General features: G+C 43.3%; 1 protein-coding gene across 3 annotated transcripts in view; it reads right to left on the bottom strand.

The window, feature by feature from the left end:
• LOC110509820 (endoglin) overlaps positions 1 to 19248 on the bottom strand; it is a 46849-nt gene that overhangs the window by 6551 nt on the left and 21050 nt on the right. For all 3 annotated transcript variants that reach the window (XM_021590943.3, XM_021590942.3, XM_090226885.1), the window contains exons 4-11: positions 11597 to 11716; positions 6577 to 6748; positions 6259 to 6445; positions 6025 to 6130; positions 5603 to 5804; positions 5036 to 5184; positions 4357 to 4587; positions 2177 to 2243 (exon numbers count right to left, since the gene is read on the bottom strand). In XM_021590943.3, the coding sequence (XP_021446618.3) occupies positions 2177 to 2243; positions 4357 to 4587; positions 5036 to 5184; positions 5603 to 5804; positions 6025 to 6130; positions 6259 to 6445; positions 6577 to 6748; positions 11597 to 11716 (1234 nt within the window). The remainder of the gene's footprint in view (positions 1 to 2176; positions 2244 to 4356; positions 4588 to 5035; positions 5185 to 5602; positions 5805 to 6024; positions 6131 to 6258; positions 6446 to 6576; positions 6749 to 11596; positions 11717 to 19248) is intronic.

The raw sequence follows: 19248 nt of genomic DNA, 5'->3' as shown, positions 1-19248 counted from the left end.
GCTGCATCTCTTGCCACAATCCAAGCCATGTGTATCTGGTTAATATTGTTATTTATGGTGTCTATGTTCTTTAAATAATAATCAAGATCATTCATCGCCTCACCTTATTAAAATCACTTAATCATCACTGCTCTACTGTCACAATATATTGAAACCCTTGTGTGCCAATGAAATTAAACTAATGTGAAGAATACATCCTTCAATAAAGTCTAATGAATTAGATTGTAAGTGATTGTAAGTTATCTTTATAGGAGGATAATTAATGATCTCCTACTGTACTAACAATACAGACTCAAAGGCCCTGTCCCAGTTCATGTCTAAACAGAAACCTACTTTACAGTCTTTCTTTTATTTGTTTTCCAAAATGGGCCGACTTGTTATTTGTGTGTTTGGGTTAGACAGTAAAGCTGAACAAACAGAGACAGGAAGCAGAAGCCTTGTTGTAGGTGGGGAGGAGGTGGAGAAGACGGGCAGCAGCAGGCCTGTACTACGACACTACTACTCCAAAGAGCCCTCTGGGGGACAGCTACCAAACAGCAAGGACAACTTAGGGGCTTACACTGTCAAATAAAGCTAAATTCCAACACTCAGGCCAGAATTCTGAAGCAGAACTGAGAGCCCAGAAAGTTGGCTGGCTCCAGTTGTTTGGTGTGTGCACTGTGTAGTCACTTGGCAGGCGTGGATAAAAAGGAGCGCTTAGGTCAATGAGGAGTTGCCTGCAGTTTAATGGGAGGAAACGTTGTTCCCTTGCCACTGATTCGCGTTCAACCATTCTCCATCACAAGTCCCTGAGTCCCTCCACACGCTCACATCAGCTTTCCATTACATAAGAACCAGAATGGGCTGGCCAGTAAAACAGGATGCAAAAACAAAAATGAGCAGCGGTGGTCTGGCTGTGTCGCCTCCAAACCCATCACCATCAAGCCGCTGATGCTCCAACCTGTATCCTCTTCTTCTCCTGCATGAGGAAATTGCAGGAAACAATTACTTGTTGGCCATAGCTGGTGAGCTATGTCCCAAGCCAAAGCTGGGGAGCTATGTCCCAAGCCATAGCTGGGGAGCTATGTCCCAAGCCATAGCTGGGGAGCTATGTCCCAAGCCATAGCTGGGGAGCTATGTCCCAAGCCATAGCTGGGGAGCTATGTCCCAAGCCATAGCTGGGGAGCTATGTCCCAAGCCATAGCTGGGGAGCTATGTCCCAAGCCAAAGCTGGGGAGCTATGTCCCAAGCCAAAGCTGGGGAGCTATGTCCCAAGCCAAAGCTGGCGAGCTATGTCCCAAGCCAAAGCTGGGGAGCTATGTCCCAAGCCAAAGCTGGGGAGCTATGTCCCAAGCCAAAGCTGGGGAGCTATGTCCCAAGCCATAGCTGGGGAGCTATGTTCCAATTATTTTTCACCCCAAAATAATGGGCTTGCAGAGGGTTGAGGAATGCAAGGTTAGTTCCTGACTCATCTGCCCAGAGATGGTCCTCCCCTTTGAAGAGTGACACCTTCCCCTCTTTGTTTTCGGGGGTTTCTGACAATAGCTCCAGTAATTATTTTGTGACGGACAGCCGCTCGGCCAGACCTCGGACACAATGGATCCCCCTGAGGGTCATTACTAGCTGATTGTGGCCACAAAGTCAGGCTGCAGGCCTTCCTAAGGAAGAGGCCCCACCCCACCTCGCATCCCCTCTACGACCCCTCTCTTTTTGTATATCCTGAACTCATCGTCGCCATGACAACAGGCCCAACGTTAAAGTGGAGCTCGTTGGAAGGCGAGACAACTGAGACAGACAGACAGACTGGCAGCAGCTGCTGTGGCTGGAATGAGATGGATGATGAATGTTCTGAGAAGGGAATTGCTGAAGAGGACAATGCGGTGGCTCTTCTATTATTGCATTTGACAGCAGTGTTAGTGCTGATTTAATTTGGATTTCTTTTGGTTTTCCACAGGAAAGAAGATGGCACATTTTAGCATAGGGGAAGTCGGGGGTCATATCAACGATAGAGAAGAGTCATGTTTAAAAAATGTAATTTATGAATTTTGTCATTTAAGGGCCAACATTGGGGTTATCATGTGTACTGTAAATGACTGATGCCAAAGCTGATAAGAGAAAAGGTAAGGGTTGAGTTGCCAGAAGGACAAACTACACTACAACAACAGAGCTGGAAGGATTTGGAGTTAACTGAACTCACTTGGTGGTGGGATGTATGTCTGGGTGACCTCCAAATTCCTCTTCACTCTTCCTCCATCTCCACATTTCTACAAGAGAATACGAAGAGAGTGAGACACACATCATTCATATTGCTTTGTTGGCAAATATACTAAAACCTACTAAAGTCAACTCAAAACATCAAAAATGCTTTAAGGTGAAAGGGAAAGTTCACTAAATATTTGGGTTGTTGACTAAGCTACAGTTTAGAATGAACAATGTTTAGTGAGCAACAGTTGGCACACATTATCCCTTGAAGCATATTCTCTGTGTATGATATTTCATTTTCAGTCTAGCTCTAAATGTACACTTTCTGGAACCGTTGGTGCTGTTATGAGGTTGAAATCAATTTGTCAGAGAAAAATGTATTCAAGGAGCTATGAAAAATGCTCAATAAGGAAAGAAAGGATACTAAAAGAAAAAAATGGAACAGACTTTCTCATAGAAGTAAATAAAAAAAGCAATACTCCCCCAAAACACACACCTACATGCACACACACACACCTCCCCCCCAACACACACCTAAAGTTGAAGTTGGAAGTTTACATACACTTAGGTTGGAGTCATTAAAACTCATATTTCAACCACTTCACATATTTCTTGTTAACAAACTATAGTTTTGGCAAGTCGTTTAGGACATCTACTTTGTACATGACACAAGTGATTTTTCCAACAATTGTTGACAGACAGAAAATGTCACTTAAATTCATTGTATCACAATTCCAGTGAGTCAGAAGTTTACATACACTAAGTTGACTGTGCCTTTAAACAGCTTTGAAAATTCCAGAAAATGATGTCATGGCTTTAGAAGCTTCTGATAGGCTAATTGACATCATTTGAGTCAATTGGAGGTGTACATGTGAATGTATTTCAAGGCCTACCTTCAAACTTAGTGCCTCTTTGCTTGACATCATGGGAACGTCAAAAGAAATCAGCCAAGACCTCAGAAAAAAAAATTGTAGACCTCCACAAGTCTGGTTCATCCTTGGGAGCAATTTCCAAATGACTGAAGGTACCACATTAATCTGTACAAACAATAGTATGCAAGTATAAACACCATGGAAACACGCAGCCGTCATAACACTCAGGAAAAATACGCATTCTGTCTCCTAGAGATGAGCGTACTTTGGTGCGAAAAGTGCAAATAAATCCCAGAACGAGAGCAAAGGACCTTGTGAAGATGATGGAGGAAACAGGTTCAAAAGTATCTATATTCACAGTAAAACGAGTCCTATATCGACGTAACCTGAAAGGCCGCTCAGCAAGGAAAAAGCCACTGCTCCAAAACCGGCATAAAAAAGACAGAAGAAGCCGGTTTGCAACTGCACATGGGGACAAAGATCGTACTTTTTGGAGAAATGTACTTTGGTCTGGTGAAACAAAAATAGAACTGTTTGGCCAATATGACCATCGTTATGTTTGGGGGAAAAGGGGGGAAGCTTGCAAGCCGAAAAACACCATCCCAACCGTGAAGCATGGGGGTGGCATCATCATGTTGTGGGGGTGATTTGCTGCAGGAGGGACTGGTGCACTTCACAAAATAGATGCATCATGAGGGAGGAAAATGATGTGGATATATTGAAGCAACATCTCAAGACATCAGTCAGGAAGGTAAAGCTTGGTCGGAAATGGGTCTTCCAAATGGACAATGACCCCAAGTATACTTCCAAAGTTATGGCAAAATGGCTTAAGGAAAACAAAGTGAAGGTATTGGAGTGGCCATCACAAAGCCCTGACCTCAATCCCATAGAAAATGTGTGGGCAGAACTGAAAAAGCGTGTGCGAGCAAAGAAGCCTACAAACCTGACTCAGTTACACCAGCTCTGTCAAGAGAAATTAGCAAATATTCCCTCCAACATATTGTGGAAGGCTACCCAAAACGTTTGACCCAAGTTAAACAATTTAAAGGCAATGCTACCAAATACTAATTGAGTGTATGTAAACTTCTGACCCACTGGGAATGTGATGAAAGAAATAAAAGCGGAAATAAATAATTCTCTCTACTATTATTCTGACATTTCACATTCTTAAAATAAAGTGGTGATCCTAACTGACATAAGACAGGGAATTTTTACTAGGATTTAATGTCAGGAATTGTGAAAAACTGAGTTTAAACGTATTTGGCTAAGGTGTATGTAAACTTCCGACTTCAACTGTACATACCTCACTGAAGCAGAGTTTGACGGAGCACTCCAGGTCCCAGCTAGTGGACGCCAGGTCATGGAGCAGCTCTAGGGAGAAGCTAACCCTGGTACTATTGGGGCACATGGTGGAGGAGCACATCTCTGACCTGAAGGGCATGTCTCTGACTACCGGGCATGAGCCCTTGGAGCGCACCGAGCAGTTGATCACCTCGATGGTCAGCACAATCTCCCCCAGCATCCTCCCTGAGATCTGGAGGAGAGGAGAGGGATGAGTGGGGACAGGAATAATTGGAGTGCTAGAAATGTTTGCATACACTACAGTATGGATGTTATATTGTGGCCTAGAGCAGGCCTGGTGGGAGACGTTGGTGGATGCATTTGCTCCCAAGTACATACTGCAAACTACATTGTATGGTCACTATATCATATATGGTGTTATACTGTATAGCAATATGACGATACTATGTACTGTAGATACATCCAGTCCTCTCCTGGATGGAGCTACATCCCCAAACATGAATTAATACCTGTAGATTGAGATTCTATTGAAGAGACTTCTGCTTTGTGTGTTAGGAGTCATGCAGATGTGAAGGTGTGCAGGGCTTAGAGGATGAGAATTTGGGCGCGGCGGAGGAACTGGGAGAGGATTAGAAAGAGCAGGAAGGTGTTAGACTGAAATAAATAGAAAATGGTCTCACCTCTGCGTAGATCCTCTTGTCGCTCTGCACCTTGGCGTTGAGGTCCAGGGGGGAGCGGTAGTCTTTAGAGGTGTACAGCTGCATGATCAGAGGCATCTGAGGGGGGCTAGCGGGCGATGGGGTGGTCTCGGTGGGTGCAGTCTCTGTGACTGAGACAGCAAGACACAACGTTCACCTGTCAGTAAGAATCCATTTGTACATGATACTACAGGATAGGTGTACCATATATTTGTTTTAATAAAATCATAAATAAGAATAACAATAATGTTGGCTAAGCTAGTTAGCTAGTCTAGTACAGGAGCCTGCTGGCAACAGTGGCATAGTGTTAGCTACCAATTACTGAGAACGCTTGATAAAGCATATTTTATTGCAGTTTTGCACCATTGTACCAACCAACAGTATGAGCATTTATGATTGTAGAACTGGTCACGCTGCGTCGGAATTTGCATTAACTTCATACATTAAATAATCGGAACAATTGTCAAATTTCCAGGAACTCCCTAGTAATGCTACCCTTGCTAGAGGCCAATATTGACTATGCTCACTGTGACTATAACTGTATTTTACCTGGTGTGTGGTCCTTATTCCCCAGGACCAGTGTGACCATGGTGCCCTCGGTTCGGATCTCAGAGTAGCTTGTGATGGTGCTTGCTTTGAAATGGTCCAAGGCCTTCTTCTGTACAGCATCGGCACTGTCTGTGGTGATGGCGACCGTGGGAGGGATCGTATGCATCATGTTGGTGGCAGCAAGCATGATCACGTTGTTAGACTGGGCGAGATAGATATAAAATTAACAGAATTTGATATAATAGATAGTACTGTATGGTTATTTTCCAATTTATATAGGACACCTTTGTCAGTCATAGAGTATAATGCATACTGATCTGAGCCTGAAATGATGACCAGACAAATGCAGACAAAATGTCTGAGTCATTGGTGATTCAGTTTCAGGCATTGATACTACAATTTAGATGTTATCCAGTGCTTACAAAGAAGCTGGTGTGTTGTGGGTCATGGATGCTCCACGTGGTACCCTGAGGACCTCTTAGGAACAGACTGATCTGCCTCTCACTGATGACGTGCACAGAGACATAGCTGGAACAATAAAATAGTGTTGATTTACTGTTCAAGAGCACCAACAACCAACACAATAACCAGTATAAGGCCACTATCATGGAAAGTGTTGCTAATGTTTTCAGCCAAGAGACTCTTCGGTGTCTTACCGAATGCTGACATCCTCAGGGATGTTAACGATATATAGTTCTTTCTCAGTGTGACTGTTGAGAGGCTGGTTCGAGCAGGACTTGATCGATGAAGGTATGTTTGATTTGAATGTCAGATAGTGCTTGAGTGAGTGCCATTCATTTTCAAGTGTACAGTTGTTGGAGCCAGTTGGAAGGAGTCTTGTTCCTGTAAAGTCATTCATGTTTATTATTCAGATTTGTTACATCATCTGTAATTCTTCAGTCACATCAAAAACAGACAGTTTGTGGGAGTTGTGTAAGTTTGAGGTACGTTGTATGTGTCTGACAGTGTCTTACCCTCTCTCCCTGTGGAAGCGATGCTCGTTGGGTTCTGGACGGTGGTGAAAGACGTCACCCCACCAAACTCCTCGGTGGCCCACCTCACTAGATCTTCGTTGTCTGTGGGCAGTGCTTTTCTATGGATGTTGCCTTTTGAACCATAAAACATTATATTGGAGTTGTTGGCCACCTGGAGAGTAAAGGAAAATACATTAGACATTTCATTTCAGGTCTCTTTGACTATCTATCTACTGTATGTAAGTTATGATGCTATGGGTTCACTTCAATTGATCATTGATTGGTCAAACTAGACCACAGAATAAAAATGTACATACTACTTATTAAGTTATCTTCTCAGGTAGACTCCCCTCACAATTAGATTATTAAGAAGAGGCGTGTGCCTAGGCAGTAGTTCGTAAACAAACACACTACATATATAAGGCAAGTTTGATTGAATCTGTCTGTTACCATGATCCACTCCATTCTTTGTAATTTCCTTTATGTACATGAGGGGATTCTTGTTTATATACAATACAACCCTAAGTCATTAAGCCACTCTACCTCTATGAGGGTTAGACAGCTCTGTTTGTCTGCTCATTGTTACCGTGGCATTAGGTGAGTCAGCGCCTTATTTAGAGACTGCTACCTCATGTTTGCCCAATGTGTCTGACACCAGCCACATCAAAGCATGCCTCCCTCTTCCTCTCTCTCGCTCTCGCTCTCCCTCTTTCTGTCTGTCTATATCTTGATCTCCCTCTTTCTCCATCTCTCCTTTTCTCTCTCCATCTCTCTTTCTCTCTCTCGCTTTCTTTATTCTCTGAGCAGTGCAGAGCCATTTGAAAATGAATGTTTATTATGCTAAAGTGTCTACAAGCCCGGTTGAACAACCCCATTGGAGCCAAGGTCTTTCCTTCGCTTCCTGAGTGGGGCCGGGAAATGGGGACCTTTTTAACTCTGTGCATCAGTGGAGTCGGCTGGAATCTGGCTCCATACGGGTATAAATATATACATCCAGCCTAGTGCATGCACACTACAGCACACATTCCCCTAGCACACATTCCCCTGTTTCCCAAACAGGCCAGGGAAATAATGGACTGTACATGAAGTACTCAAGTAGGTGTTCTAATGTATCGGTCGGTTATGTGCCATTCTGGTGTAACCTAAGAGTCGCGCCCAATCTGTACTCATCTGCTAATCAAATATTTGTATAAAGACAACTATACTTCTATAAGCATATTAAAAAACAATTAGATTATTAGCCCAAGAGCTTGAAAATAAAGTCCCTTTATATATTATACAGAGCATATGGATGGAGCAGATATCCATTTCCCTTTGGATCCTGTCTCAACAATGGCTTTATTTTCTCCCCCATTAATGTTCTCATCATTATTCCTGTTGCATTCCAGCTAATATAGCACACAGATGGACAAATTGTTCTGGACTGGCGGGACTTATATAGGTCCGATGTGTTGTTACAATTAATTTCAGCATAATGGATAGCATAAAAACAACAACAAACAATTAGCTACGCTGCATTGCACAAACTCACAGGAGGTACAGTATGTGCTCAGTATTTTTCCAAGAAGAGGCTAGGGAAGGGGGACAGAGCAGCAGCCATTGTGTTGGTTATGATTTTGGCGTTTGAGGAATAATTCCATATAATTCCTTGTGGTCGAGGTCTTAGGATGAAAACTAAGGGCTGGAAAGAAGAAAACTGATTGTTCCCTCTGTGGACCTCCCATGTTAGCGGTCAGTGTGTGCCAGTCAGAACGCTCTGCTGAGAGCCAAGTAAACCTGTGTGATTGATTGGTCCTTCTCATGCGTGTATATTTTGTTTAATGTGGATCGAAATAGAAAGACGGGAAACTACAGAGACGAGAACATAAAAAACATCACAATGGAGGGAGAGGAGGAGGGGCGGAGAAGTAAGTAAGGAAGAGAGAAAGAGAGTGAGAAGGATCAGTGAATGATAGAAGGAACTACTTTGACATGAATTTGTCTCCTGGGGGTCAGAGTTCGACGCTGCACTGCCAGGGGACATAACGCACAACAGGAAGTAGTCTGAGCAAGAACTGGCATTGTCTACTGGCACTTTCAGAAACTTCTCAGATTAGACTTCCTTCCTTTGGCCTGATCCAGAGGGGTTGAATGAGCCAGGGATGACAAGCTCCACGCATCCTCCTGTCCTATACTCCTCGCATCTCCTCTCTTCTCCTTCTCTGTCCTCCCTTCTGATTCACCTCACTTCTCTCCTCTTCTTCTCTACTCCCCTCTTCTCCTCTCCTCTCGTACTGCATCATTAACCCCATGGAGAACACTGGAGTGACAGCTAGGTACCATATCGCTCAGACACTGTGCAGACACTGTATTGTGTGTAGCCGTGACACTCAGCATTGTGTGTCTGTGTCGTTGCTATCACAGAGGAGTCAGGGGGATTTAAGTCACTGTCAGAGAGAGCTATCTGGTGGGCTGTTTAGAACAGGCACCCATCCAAAATAGATTAGGTTCGAGGTCAAGGCCATTCGCCTATCTGTCTATCTCTGTCCCCTTGGCTCCAAGGATGCATCGTGAACTGTCTGCACGAGGGCGTGGGGGGGACAATGCCAGAGGGGTCATCAACTCTTACATAACATAGAAGAGAGAGCACTGGGTGTTTCTCAATATGCATACTACCGTGCTCCACACTCTCATGCTCCGAGTGAATTCTCAGATTAAGTTCTCTCGAGTACGTTCTTGCGAGGACAAGAGTGTGGAGAACGCATAAAACATTACAATTGAGAAGCACTCACACTTCCCCTACTATATTACCTCACGCTGCACCTTCGCATTCACTGAACATTCTTCCAGCCAGGACAATTGCAACAATAGACGAAAGAAGATATAGACAAACCAAACATTTTACTTCATAATTATCAGCTACGTGAATCATAATAATGTAGCTAACCAGATAGTTTAACAGGCAAAAATGACCTGAAATTAATATTATGCAAGATAGATATCAATTCTTTGTTGGTAGCTAGCTAACAATTCTTCATGGCTATCTGGCTATCGAACAGTAGTAGCTAGCCAGTTAACCCTATTGACCTATTATGGGCTTGTGATCTACGGTACGTAGGCAGGTAAACATTTCAAAATGTCATTTTAATCAAGATAAAATGTTGTTGTCAGACAACATATGAGATGTGAATAGGCAACATTTCATTCCCAAATCGGAGTGTATTTTTCTTTGCATACTTTCCGTTGAAGCTTGCATCGATGCATGCTTCAAAATATGTAGAAACGGAGTATGTGTTCCATTAGTGCCCTCCGTGCTCCGTTTCGCAGACTTTGATTTGGACTCGTATGCAAAGCCTCCCGTGCTCCAATTTGCGTGCTTGGAGCACGGTAGTATGCATTTTGAGACAACACACACTGTGTATCATGTCTTGGTGTGAAGCTAAATTCCCACCCCATATTAGATGGGAGAACAAACGACAAGATCTACAACACGGAGGAAAGGAGGAGGGACGACAGAGGATGTGAGACCTTGAACCTTGACGATGAACCCACAGGTCGGTGGCCTTTTGTGAATGTACGCAAATGTACTCTGTCCCATCTGAGTGTGTGTGGTGACTCTTCTCTGTCTCGGTCACAGCTGGATAGAACACTGGGCCTGTACCCAACAGATCTGTTAGCCTCGTGACGCACTTCCTTTTTCCATTCAAATGGTAACATTCCCAAGTGATCCACTACACACTATCCCATCCTCCCATCCCACACACACATCCCCTCTTCATGTAAAATGGTCCCCCTCTCTGCAGGACACGATAGGCTATCCTACTGTCACAGACTGCTGACAGTATTGTAAACATTGAATCATCCTATTTATCGTGGAAGATTACTGAGTTTTAACAGCACCTTAATACGGCAAAGTTTAAATAGAGGGTAGAAGAGGGTCGAAATACATAAAAGATCATGTTATTTATTTTACCCTTTGTGTGAGAAGCAGAGATCAAGAGGAGGAGGCTAGGGCTGTGGACTTGGTCTGAACTCTCAACTCAGCTTGGTACTCGTGTTCATTGTGATAAAAAGCAAGAGTTCTGTTTCAAGAGAATGGGTGCCCACAGACAAGTTGCGGTTTGAGTCCCAGACAGGGATCCAAAATCAATACCACTATAATTTACTGTCAAACTCCAAAAGACAACATCCTATCAGTCCCTTCTGCTTCATTTTCAAAATTCGGTTGACAAGACGAAACTCTTTGAGACACACCATCTCTTTCTGAAGGAGTCCTTTCTTTCTAAAAACTCACTTGACGTGTGTAAATCTAGTAGATAGGTTGAACACAATACTCCAGCTAATGTCTCCACTATAACACTACACATCCTCAGTGTCTGACAGAGACTATTAGGTTGCTCCCTACTCCAACACACTTTAAGCATTTTTATAATGTGTACCAGATATAAAATACACGCAGGTTCTTCGGTACTGGGAAACTCAACAAACAAGGGTAATTGCTCCTCCAAACTGTCCCAGGGGCTTGCACAGCTGTGGCTGGTTTGGAGAGCCCATCTGGGCCTGCAGAAAAGCATTTCTCCCCTGGTTAACTATGGAAGTAGGGAGCCTGGCAGTGAGGCTCTACTCCCCCCCCGGCTCCAAACACTAGAGCTGAACAGAGCAGAGTAGAGTGGAGGAGTAGAGTGGAGCAGCTCAGCTGGCAGGAACAGGAGAGCTGCCAGGCTAGACTCCTAGCCCTTGCCAAGCCCCCATTAGTGAAGTATCAGGCAATGCAGCCAGCTATCTATCAGGCAATACCTATTGAGAGTCCCTCTCTATTTCTGTAGGCGATTGGGCATTAAGGTGTCTAATAGAAGTCAGTATCTATGCTTTTCTCCCGGCCAGGATTTACTGTAAATCCTGGAGTAATAATTTGCATATAACTTTTGTGTACTTTTCATACACTGACATACTGTAATGCCCTTACTCTAACTGATACACAACCCCAAAGGAAACAAGTGGCAAAAGGAAACACTTAAATGAGGAGAGATGGTATACTTACGTATAAGCTGACATCCACGTTAGCATTGGTCAGAAAGTATATGACCTGCTCTGAGTCTGTGGTGATGATGAGGTGCATTGGCTTGGCAGTGGTCATGTTTAGTTCAAACATGGTGGAAGCCTAGAGGGGACAGAAGAATCAAGTTAAACTTCAAGAAAAATACATTCAAGTTTGTGATGACTGTAAATGCCAAAAAGCATGATATCATGTTTATCACAATTCACCCCACATGTTTTACTGCAAGAAAAACAATTCTTACACACCCCCAATCACCCACCCCACCATCCATCTGAGTGTACAGTACACATCAACTTAACCACCACATCAACAATGGCTGTACATTCAAAACTGAGCCATGCATGGTATGTACAGTAGCTATAGCATAAACATGTGGCTTGCAGGGGAAGTGGTGGTGGCTTTAATTCCCAAAGGAACTTTGCTGTGATTACAAAATAAGAATCAAGCAGTATAAACATTTTTTGTAAGAGATCACACTGGGGTCACAGAGAGGGCAATGTTTACTGTAGGATTCTAAGATCTAATCTGTTCGGTCACCTTATAGGCCTTATATAAGGGTAATTATGCAATGTCATTGTTTATGAGAGTCTCTTGATAAATTGTGAGCTGGCATAGATTCTAAATGTACGTTATGACAGATTATAGGATGAGGCTTACTGCTGCCATGTGTGTCTGACTGACTAGCACATACTGCACACACACAAAACCTGGTTCCCAATCTATTCCCCTCACACGTATATGGACTCCACACCTCCATGCTGAAAATTCTACTTCTCCAATAGTGTTATTACATTTCACTGAGTCAGTGCATGGCATCATCAAAATACAATGACTCCACACTGCAATGTAATGATCCTGTGGTGGGGTAACACATGGCGTTCGAAAGACACAAATGTAATCTAACACCTTCATTTATTTTGAAGGGACCAGGCTTGGGATTGAATTGTCGCCTGACAGCTCAACACAAGGGTTTCTATTGTGTTCTGTCTCTCCCACAGAGAAAGTCATTGAGAAAAGCGCATTTCTGTTCCCTTCCAGAGGCATCACATCAGCACAATACGTGTGAAAAATACAAGGATGGGCCGCATGCCAAATTATGTACCACTTTCTTCACTTCTTCAATTCCAGAGATGACAAGATTCAAAGAATTCCCTATATGGTAGGTCACTTGTGTGATTTGATAGAGACAGCTGATCTAAGACACAAAACATGATGTAGTCTCTCTAGCATTGGGAAAGTTATCTACTATAAATCACTGCGTAATTATGGCACAATATGGAAATGTGACATATTCACCCCAAGTGGCAGGTGTTGGCAGACAGACAGTTCTGACTGAAGCTCCAAGGAGTCTGTAGTAGAGGGACAGGCTATAGCAACACCTCATACCAGCACAACACTAGCAGAACCAGCTCGTGGAACCAATCCAACATCAGTGAATCCAATCCAACATCAGCCAAACACCAGTGAATCCAATCCAACATCAGCCAAACACCAGTGAATCCAATCCAACACCATTCCAACACCAGTGATCCCAGTACAGCAACAGTTCCTGCTGTGAGGCTTGGGGTACCAGGAGAAGTGGAGGTGAGAGGCTTGGGGTACCAGGAGGAGTGGATTTGAGAGGCTTGGGGTACCAGGAGGTGTGGAGTTGAGAGGCTTGGGGTACCAGGAGAAGTGGAGGTGAGAGGCTTGGGGTACCAGGAGGAGTGGAGTTAAGAGGCTTGGGTTACTAGGAGAAGTGGAGGTGAGAGGCTTGGGGTACCAGGAGAAGTGGAGGTGAGAAGCTTAGCCATATCCACTCCACTAATCTCTTCTCCCCTCTCCAGTGACAGCAGAGTCAACATGTCCACCTGGCCGGCCCCATACAGTGGACTCCCAACCCTGACAGAGAGAGGACAGGATGTGCATGGATGCCCTCCTGTAGTGCACACTATCTGCTTCAGAGGTCCTGGAGGAGATTAAATAGCCTCTTTCTGAGTGGCAGTGGCCCCGACACATGCTTAGCTCACAAAGAAAAGCTCCACTAGGCAGCTACAGGATTCAGCAGGCTGGAAGCCAGCTGTACAGTGGGTCAGAGAGGCATATTCTACACTGAACAAAAATATAAATGTAACATGTGAAGTGTTTTTCAGAATTGTCCATACACACAAAAATATTATTTCTCTTAAATGTTGTGTGCACATTTTTTTACATCCCTGTTAGTGAGCATTTATTCTTTGCCAAGATAATCCATTCACCTGACAGGTGTGGCATATCAAGAAGCTGATTAAACAGCATGGTCATTACACAGGTGCACCTTGTGCTGGGGACAATAAACAGCCATAAGCCACCTCCAACATCGTTTTAGAGAATTTGGCAGTACGTCCAACTGGCCTCACAACCGCAGACCACATGTAACCATGCAAGCCCAGGACCTCCACATCCGGCCTTTTCATCTGCGGGATCGTCTGAGACCAGCCACCCAGACAGCTGATGAACCAAAGAATTTCTGTCAGAACTGTCAGAAATCGTCTCAGCGAAGCTCATCTGCGTGCTTGTCATCCTCACCAGGGTCTTGACCTGAAAGCAGTTCAGCGGCGTAACCGACTTCAGTGGACAAATGCTTACCTTCAATGGCCACTGGCACGCTGGAGAAGTGTGCTCTTGCATTTTATCAATGGCAATTTGAATAAACAGAGATACCGTGACGAGATCCTGAGGCCCATTGTCGTGCCATTCATCCGCCGCCATCACCTCATGTTTCAAATTGACAATGCACAGCCCCATGTCTCAAGGATCTGTACACAATTCCTGGAAACTGAAAATGTCCCAGCTCTTCCATGTTCTGCATTCTCACCAGACATACTAACCATTGAGCAGTAACTTTGCTCAGGGATTTCCATTGAAGAGGAGTGGGACAACATTCCACCGGGCCACAATCAACAGCCTGATCAACTCTATGCGAAGGAGATGTGTCGCACTGAATGATGCAAATGGTGGTCACACCAGATACTAACTGGTTTTCTGATCCACACCTCTACATGTTTTTAAAGGTATCTGTGACCAGCAGACCAGTAGACAACAGGTGAACAGTGTTGGGCTTCAACTTCCGGTAAGTCAAATATGTTCTTGCAATATTGACCACAGTCAAGAATGCGTTATAAGCTAGTGAAGTTTACAAAGATAGAGATGAGGAAGACAGGATATTTATATTCTGTTTTGAACTTGCCAATTCATTACCATAAATGAATTGGTATTTACTTTCTTTGTATATCAGTAGGGAGGAAAGGAAGGTAAAAGGTTTGCGGTTGTGAATACTGAAGTGGAGGAAAGTACTTAAATACCTCTAAAACACAGTTCTGAAGAGGTGCTTTTGGGGAATTAACTATTTATATTTTATCCTGACGTGGCGGTTCTCAAAAAAATCATCTCTAATCTCTTGCTTGTTTTGGAGCTGGATTTTCTTTGCTGCTAGCCTATTTTCTTTGTGTGGATGAGTGTGCTGAGGAACACAGTGTATTTTGTTCGTATCTGCTCGCTCTTATTAAATTGATTGTCTGCTGCCTGCTGCTGACAGCATGCATTCCGAGAGGGCCACGCTGGGCTGAGGCGAGGGGCCGACATGAAATAATCGGACCCCTGATGTTTGGAGCTGGTCGGAGGAGACCACCAGTGTATTGTCTGAGGCCTACCACAGGGCTAATACACAAGGCCTCTGCAAGGGCCATGTTCAACACACATAGACACACAGACAACACATCACAATAGCTGCTGTCAACAGGTCATTTGAAATGCCAGGCAGGTTAGGGTTAAGGTTTGGGTTTGGCTCAAAACAAAAATCTAAAAATCAACCTTCTATTGCGGAATTTGAACATGCAACCTTTGGCACCAGAGGTAGATGCTTTCAAAGAATTCCAGGTTATAAGTTGAGGCATTAATTCAAAAGTTTTAAGGTTAGGGTTAAAGGAAAACTCCACCCCCCCAAAAAATATTTTTGGTATTTGTTTCATTACTCCATTGTTGAATTGGACAAATGTATATTTATTTTACCTTTAGTTAACTAGGCAAGTCAGTTAAGAACAAATTCTTATTTACAATGACAGCCTAGGAACACTGGGTTAACTTTGTCAGCTCAGGGATTTGCTCTTGCAACCTTTCGGTTACTAGTCCAAAGTTCTAACCACTAGGCTACCTGCCACCCAAAATACCAAAAATAGTTTTGAGGTCGAATTTTCCTTTAAGTTTAGGCATTAACTCCAAAATCTTAAGATTAGGCATTAAAGCTGATGGTTAAGATAAGGGTTAAGTTTTGGGATAGGCTTAAAACAAAAATCATCTTTTCATTGCTGGATTTGAACATGCAACCTTTGGCACCTGAGGCAGATGCCATCTTCACCCACAAAGGCAGGTAGAAAAAAGTACTCAATTATTATACTTGGGTAAAAGTAAAGATACATTAATAGAAAATGACGCAAGAAAAAGAGAAAGTCACCCAGTAAAATACTACTTGAGTAAAAGTCTAAAAGTATTGGGTTTTAAATGTGCTTAAGTATCAAAAGCAAATGGAATTGCTAAAAGGTACTTAGGTATCAAAAGTAAAAGTACAAGTATAAACCATTTCAAATTCCTTATATTACGCAAACCAGACAGCATGGTTTTCTTGTTTTTTATTTAATTACAGATAGCCAGGGGCAGACTCCAACACTCAGACACCACTTACAAACGAAGCATTTGTGTTTAGTGAGTCCGCCAGATCAGAAGCAGTAGGGATGACCAGGGATGTTCTCTTGATAAGTGTGTGAATTCGACCATTTTCCTGTCAAAATGTAACGAGTACTTTTTGGTGTCAGGGAAAATGTATGTAGTAAAAAGTACATTATTTACTTTAAGAATGTAGTGAAGTACAAGTAAAAGTTGTCAAAAATCTAAACAGTAAAGTAGAGATACCCCAAAAAACAACTTAAGTAGTACTTCAAAGTATTTTTACTTAATTAAGTACTTTACACCACTGCTTTAAGGTAACAAGTCGCTAGTGGCCGGTTTCAACATCGTCTCCCGACGTCGAACATGTATGGACGTCGAACACTGACTTTGTATCACGGGTGACGTGTGTGTGTGTGTGTGTGTGTGAGATACTAGTAGGGACAATGAGTCTAGCAATACGTCTGAAAAAAATGAACAGTTTCCCTCCCAACTGTATCATTAAAGCACACTGCTTGCATAGTCTTTTTAGCAGTGTCCGAAAATGTTTATCATCAAAACTCCCTGAAGAATAAATCAATAATCAGTCAGCTGAGAGATACATGTCTTCTTTCTTCTTGGGATTCATGATATAAATTGACCTCTAGTTGCCTCAACAAGTGAAGTGTCCATAGCTTAGAAGACTAAGTACTTCTCTGACAACTAGACTATACACTTCCCGTTCGATTAAACATAGTAGGGTTGATTGAACATAGTTGGGTTGATTAAACATAGTAGGGTTGATTAAACATAGTAGGGTCTTAGGTGAGTTGTTATCCTGTTTGCTAATCATATTGTAAAATAATGGGTGAGTTCTTGAAAAGCACACAATATACAGTAAATGTGTGACTAATTTTCCTGTTATTTGATAGTTTACCAGTCTGATATGGGCAACTGATTCACTCAGTTTGAGTCAATAGAGTCAAGGATGTGTCTGTGACTAAGATGAGTCAACAGGATTTAGTCTTGCAAATCAGTTGGGAAACATTAATTTCACTTTAAACCAAAAATCAATGGCCTTTACTAAAGAACTGTCCTCCCTTATTCTAACTTTCTCCATCACTCTCTCGCTTCACTTTATTAGTTTGAACAATGCACATTGCCGTCCCTGGTCACTCGCCCTTGCTATTTTTGTTCCTGTGCTTTCCAGATACAATTGTTTTCCTTTTTTGAGAGAGAGAGAGAGAGAGAGCTTCTTGAGAGCAACTTTTTTAAAGGCTTTTGCTGGTGCATAACAGCTTCCCGTTACTCTTTGTCTCTCTCCCCTAAACCGAGCCGGCTCCGACGGTCCAGTCTCGGCTGTGAGCCAAGGCCCTCACACTCGTGCCTGAATGGGACATGTCCAGCCCTCCTGCCTTCCACCCCCTCTTCCCTCCGTCCTCTATCCCTCCATCCCCCTCCAAGGCGGAACCCATACACAGGCCGCCAGGCAGCCACACTTCCTATATGACCCCTCCCTTTCCACAAACACCTTTGTCACCACCTCTCCTCTTTAGGGGGCCTAATATTCCATCATAGTTGTTTACAGTGCCTAGTGGACATTGAGGAATGGTCAGGGTTGTATCCTGGCAGGGGGTGAGGGGTGTTCAGGGGTGTGATGATGGGTGATGATGAGAGCGGGGGGGGGGGGGGGGGGGTCATGTGAACTCTTGTTTAGGATGGAGGGAATTGTTTTTTGTCTGTGTGGAGTGCATGCAGGTAGGTGAGCACTGAAATGTCTGCAAAACCCCAAACTAAACCTCAATTCAGGAGGTGTTATCTTGTCCAATCACAAACAATTTCAGTACCAACTTGAAGTATACAAGTTGACTGACGTCTGGAAGAAGTTTTGTGGAGCAACTGAGCAAACGCAAGAATTGCCTGAGTGAGAAGGTAAGCAAGCTGTCATCTACACTGTTTGACCATATACGTTTTTTTGCGTTTCTTCAAATGTGTATCTCTACAAAGCTCAGCATTTTGCTACTGTCTTCTGCTATCAAGATGGCATGCTGATTGTTGAAGCTTACAGATGCTCATCCTGTTTTTGTTTGTTTGATATTAATAGGCCTGTATTCTTGCCATGTTTAACAGATACCTTGCATGTCTGGATGGCCTCTTCTACCTACCCCACTTCTGACCAATTAGTCTGTATAATGGAAGGACACACACATACAGTTTATTGGTTTTGTGAAAAGTACAGATGCTCATTCTGATTTTGTTTGATGTTTATAGGCCTGTATTCTTTGCATATTCACTATGAACTATGGAAACTACTGCACTGACATCTGCCGGTATGAAATGTTTTATCTTTGCTGCTAATAAATGGGCCAAAGACACAGCAAAGAATATGTTTGGAAAGGGGTTTGTTGTGTACGCATTTATCTCACCTTTGCTAGAGTAGCTGTCAGGGAGGTTAGCTGCCCCCACACACACACACAGCACACAGCGTAGTCTAAAGCTTCCGACTGGGCAGCCCCAGTCGAAACAGTTCGCACATAGACTGAGTGTACAAAACATTAGGAATAACTTCCTAATATTGAGTTTGCCCTCAGAACAGTCTCAATTCGTCAGGGCATGGACTCTACAAAGTGTCAAATGTGTTCCACAAGGATGCTGGCCCGGGTGACTCCAATGCTTTCCACAGTTGTGTCAACTTGGCTGGATGTCCTTTGGGAAACTGTTGAGCGTGAAAAAACCCAGCAGCGATGCAGTGGTAGTAGGTGTGCCTGGCACCTACTACCATACCCCATTCAAAGGCACTTAAATATTTTATCATACCCATACACACACTGAATGACACACATACACAATCCTGTCTAAATTGTCTTGTGGCTTAAAAATCTTTCTTTAACCTGTCTCCTCCCCTTTATTTATACTGATTGAAGTGGATTTAACAGGTGACATCAATAAGGGATCATAGCTGGATTCACATGGTC

Source organism: Oncorhynchus mykiss, chromosome 29 (genome assembly GCF_057628025.1).
Source record: "Oncorhynchus mykiss isolate SJ-2025 chromosome 29, ASM5762802v1, whole genome shotgun sequence".
Classification (NCBI taxonomy): Eukaryota; Metazoa; Chordata; class Actinopteri; order Salmoniformes; family Salmonidae; genus Oncorhynchus; species Oncorhynchus mykiss.
The sequence above is the reverse complement of the archived record's forward strand: the minus strand, read 5'-3'. Positions and strand labels throughout refer to the sequence as shown.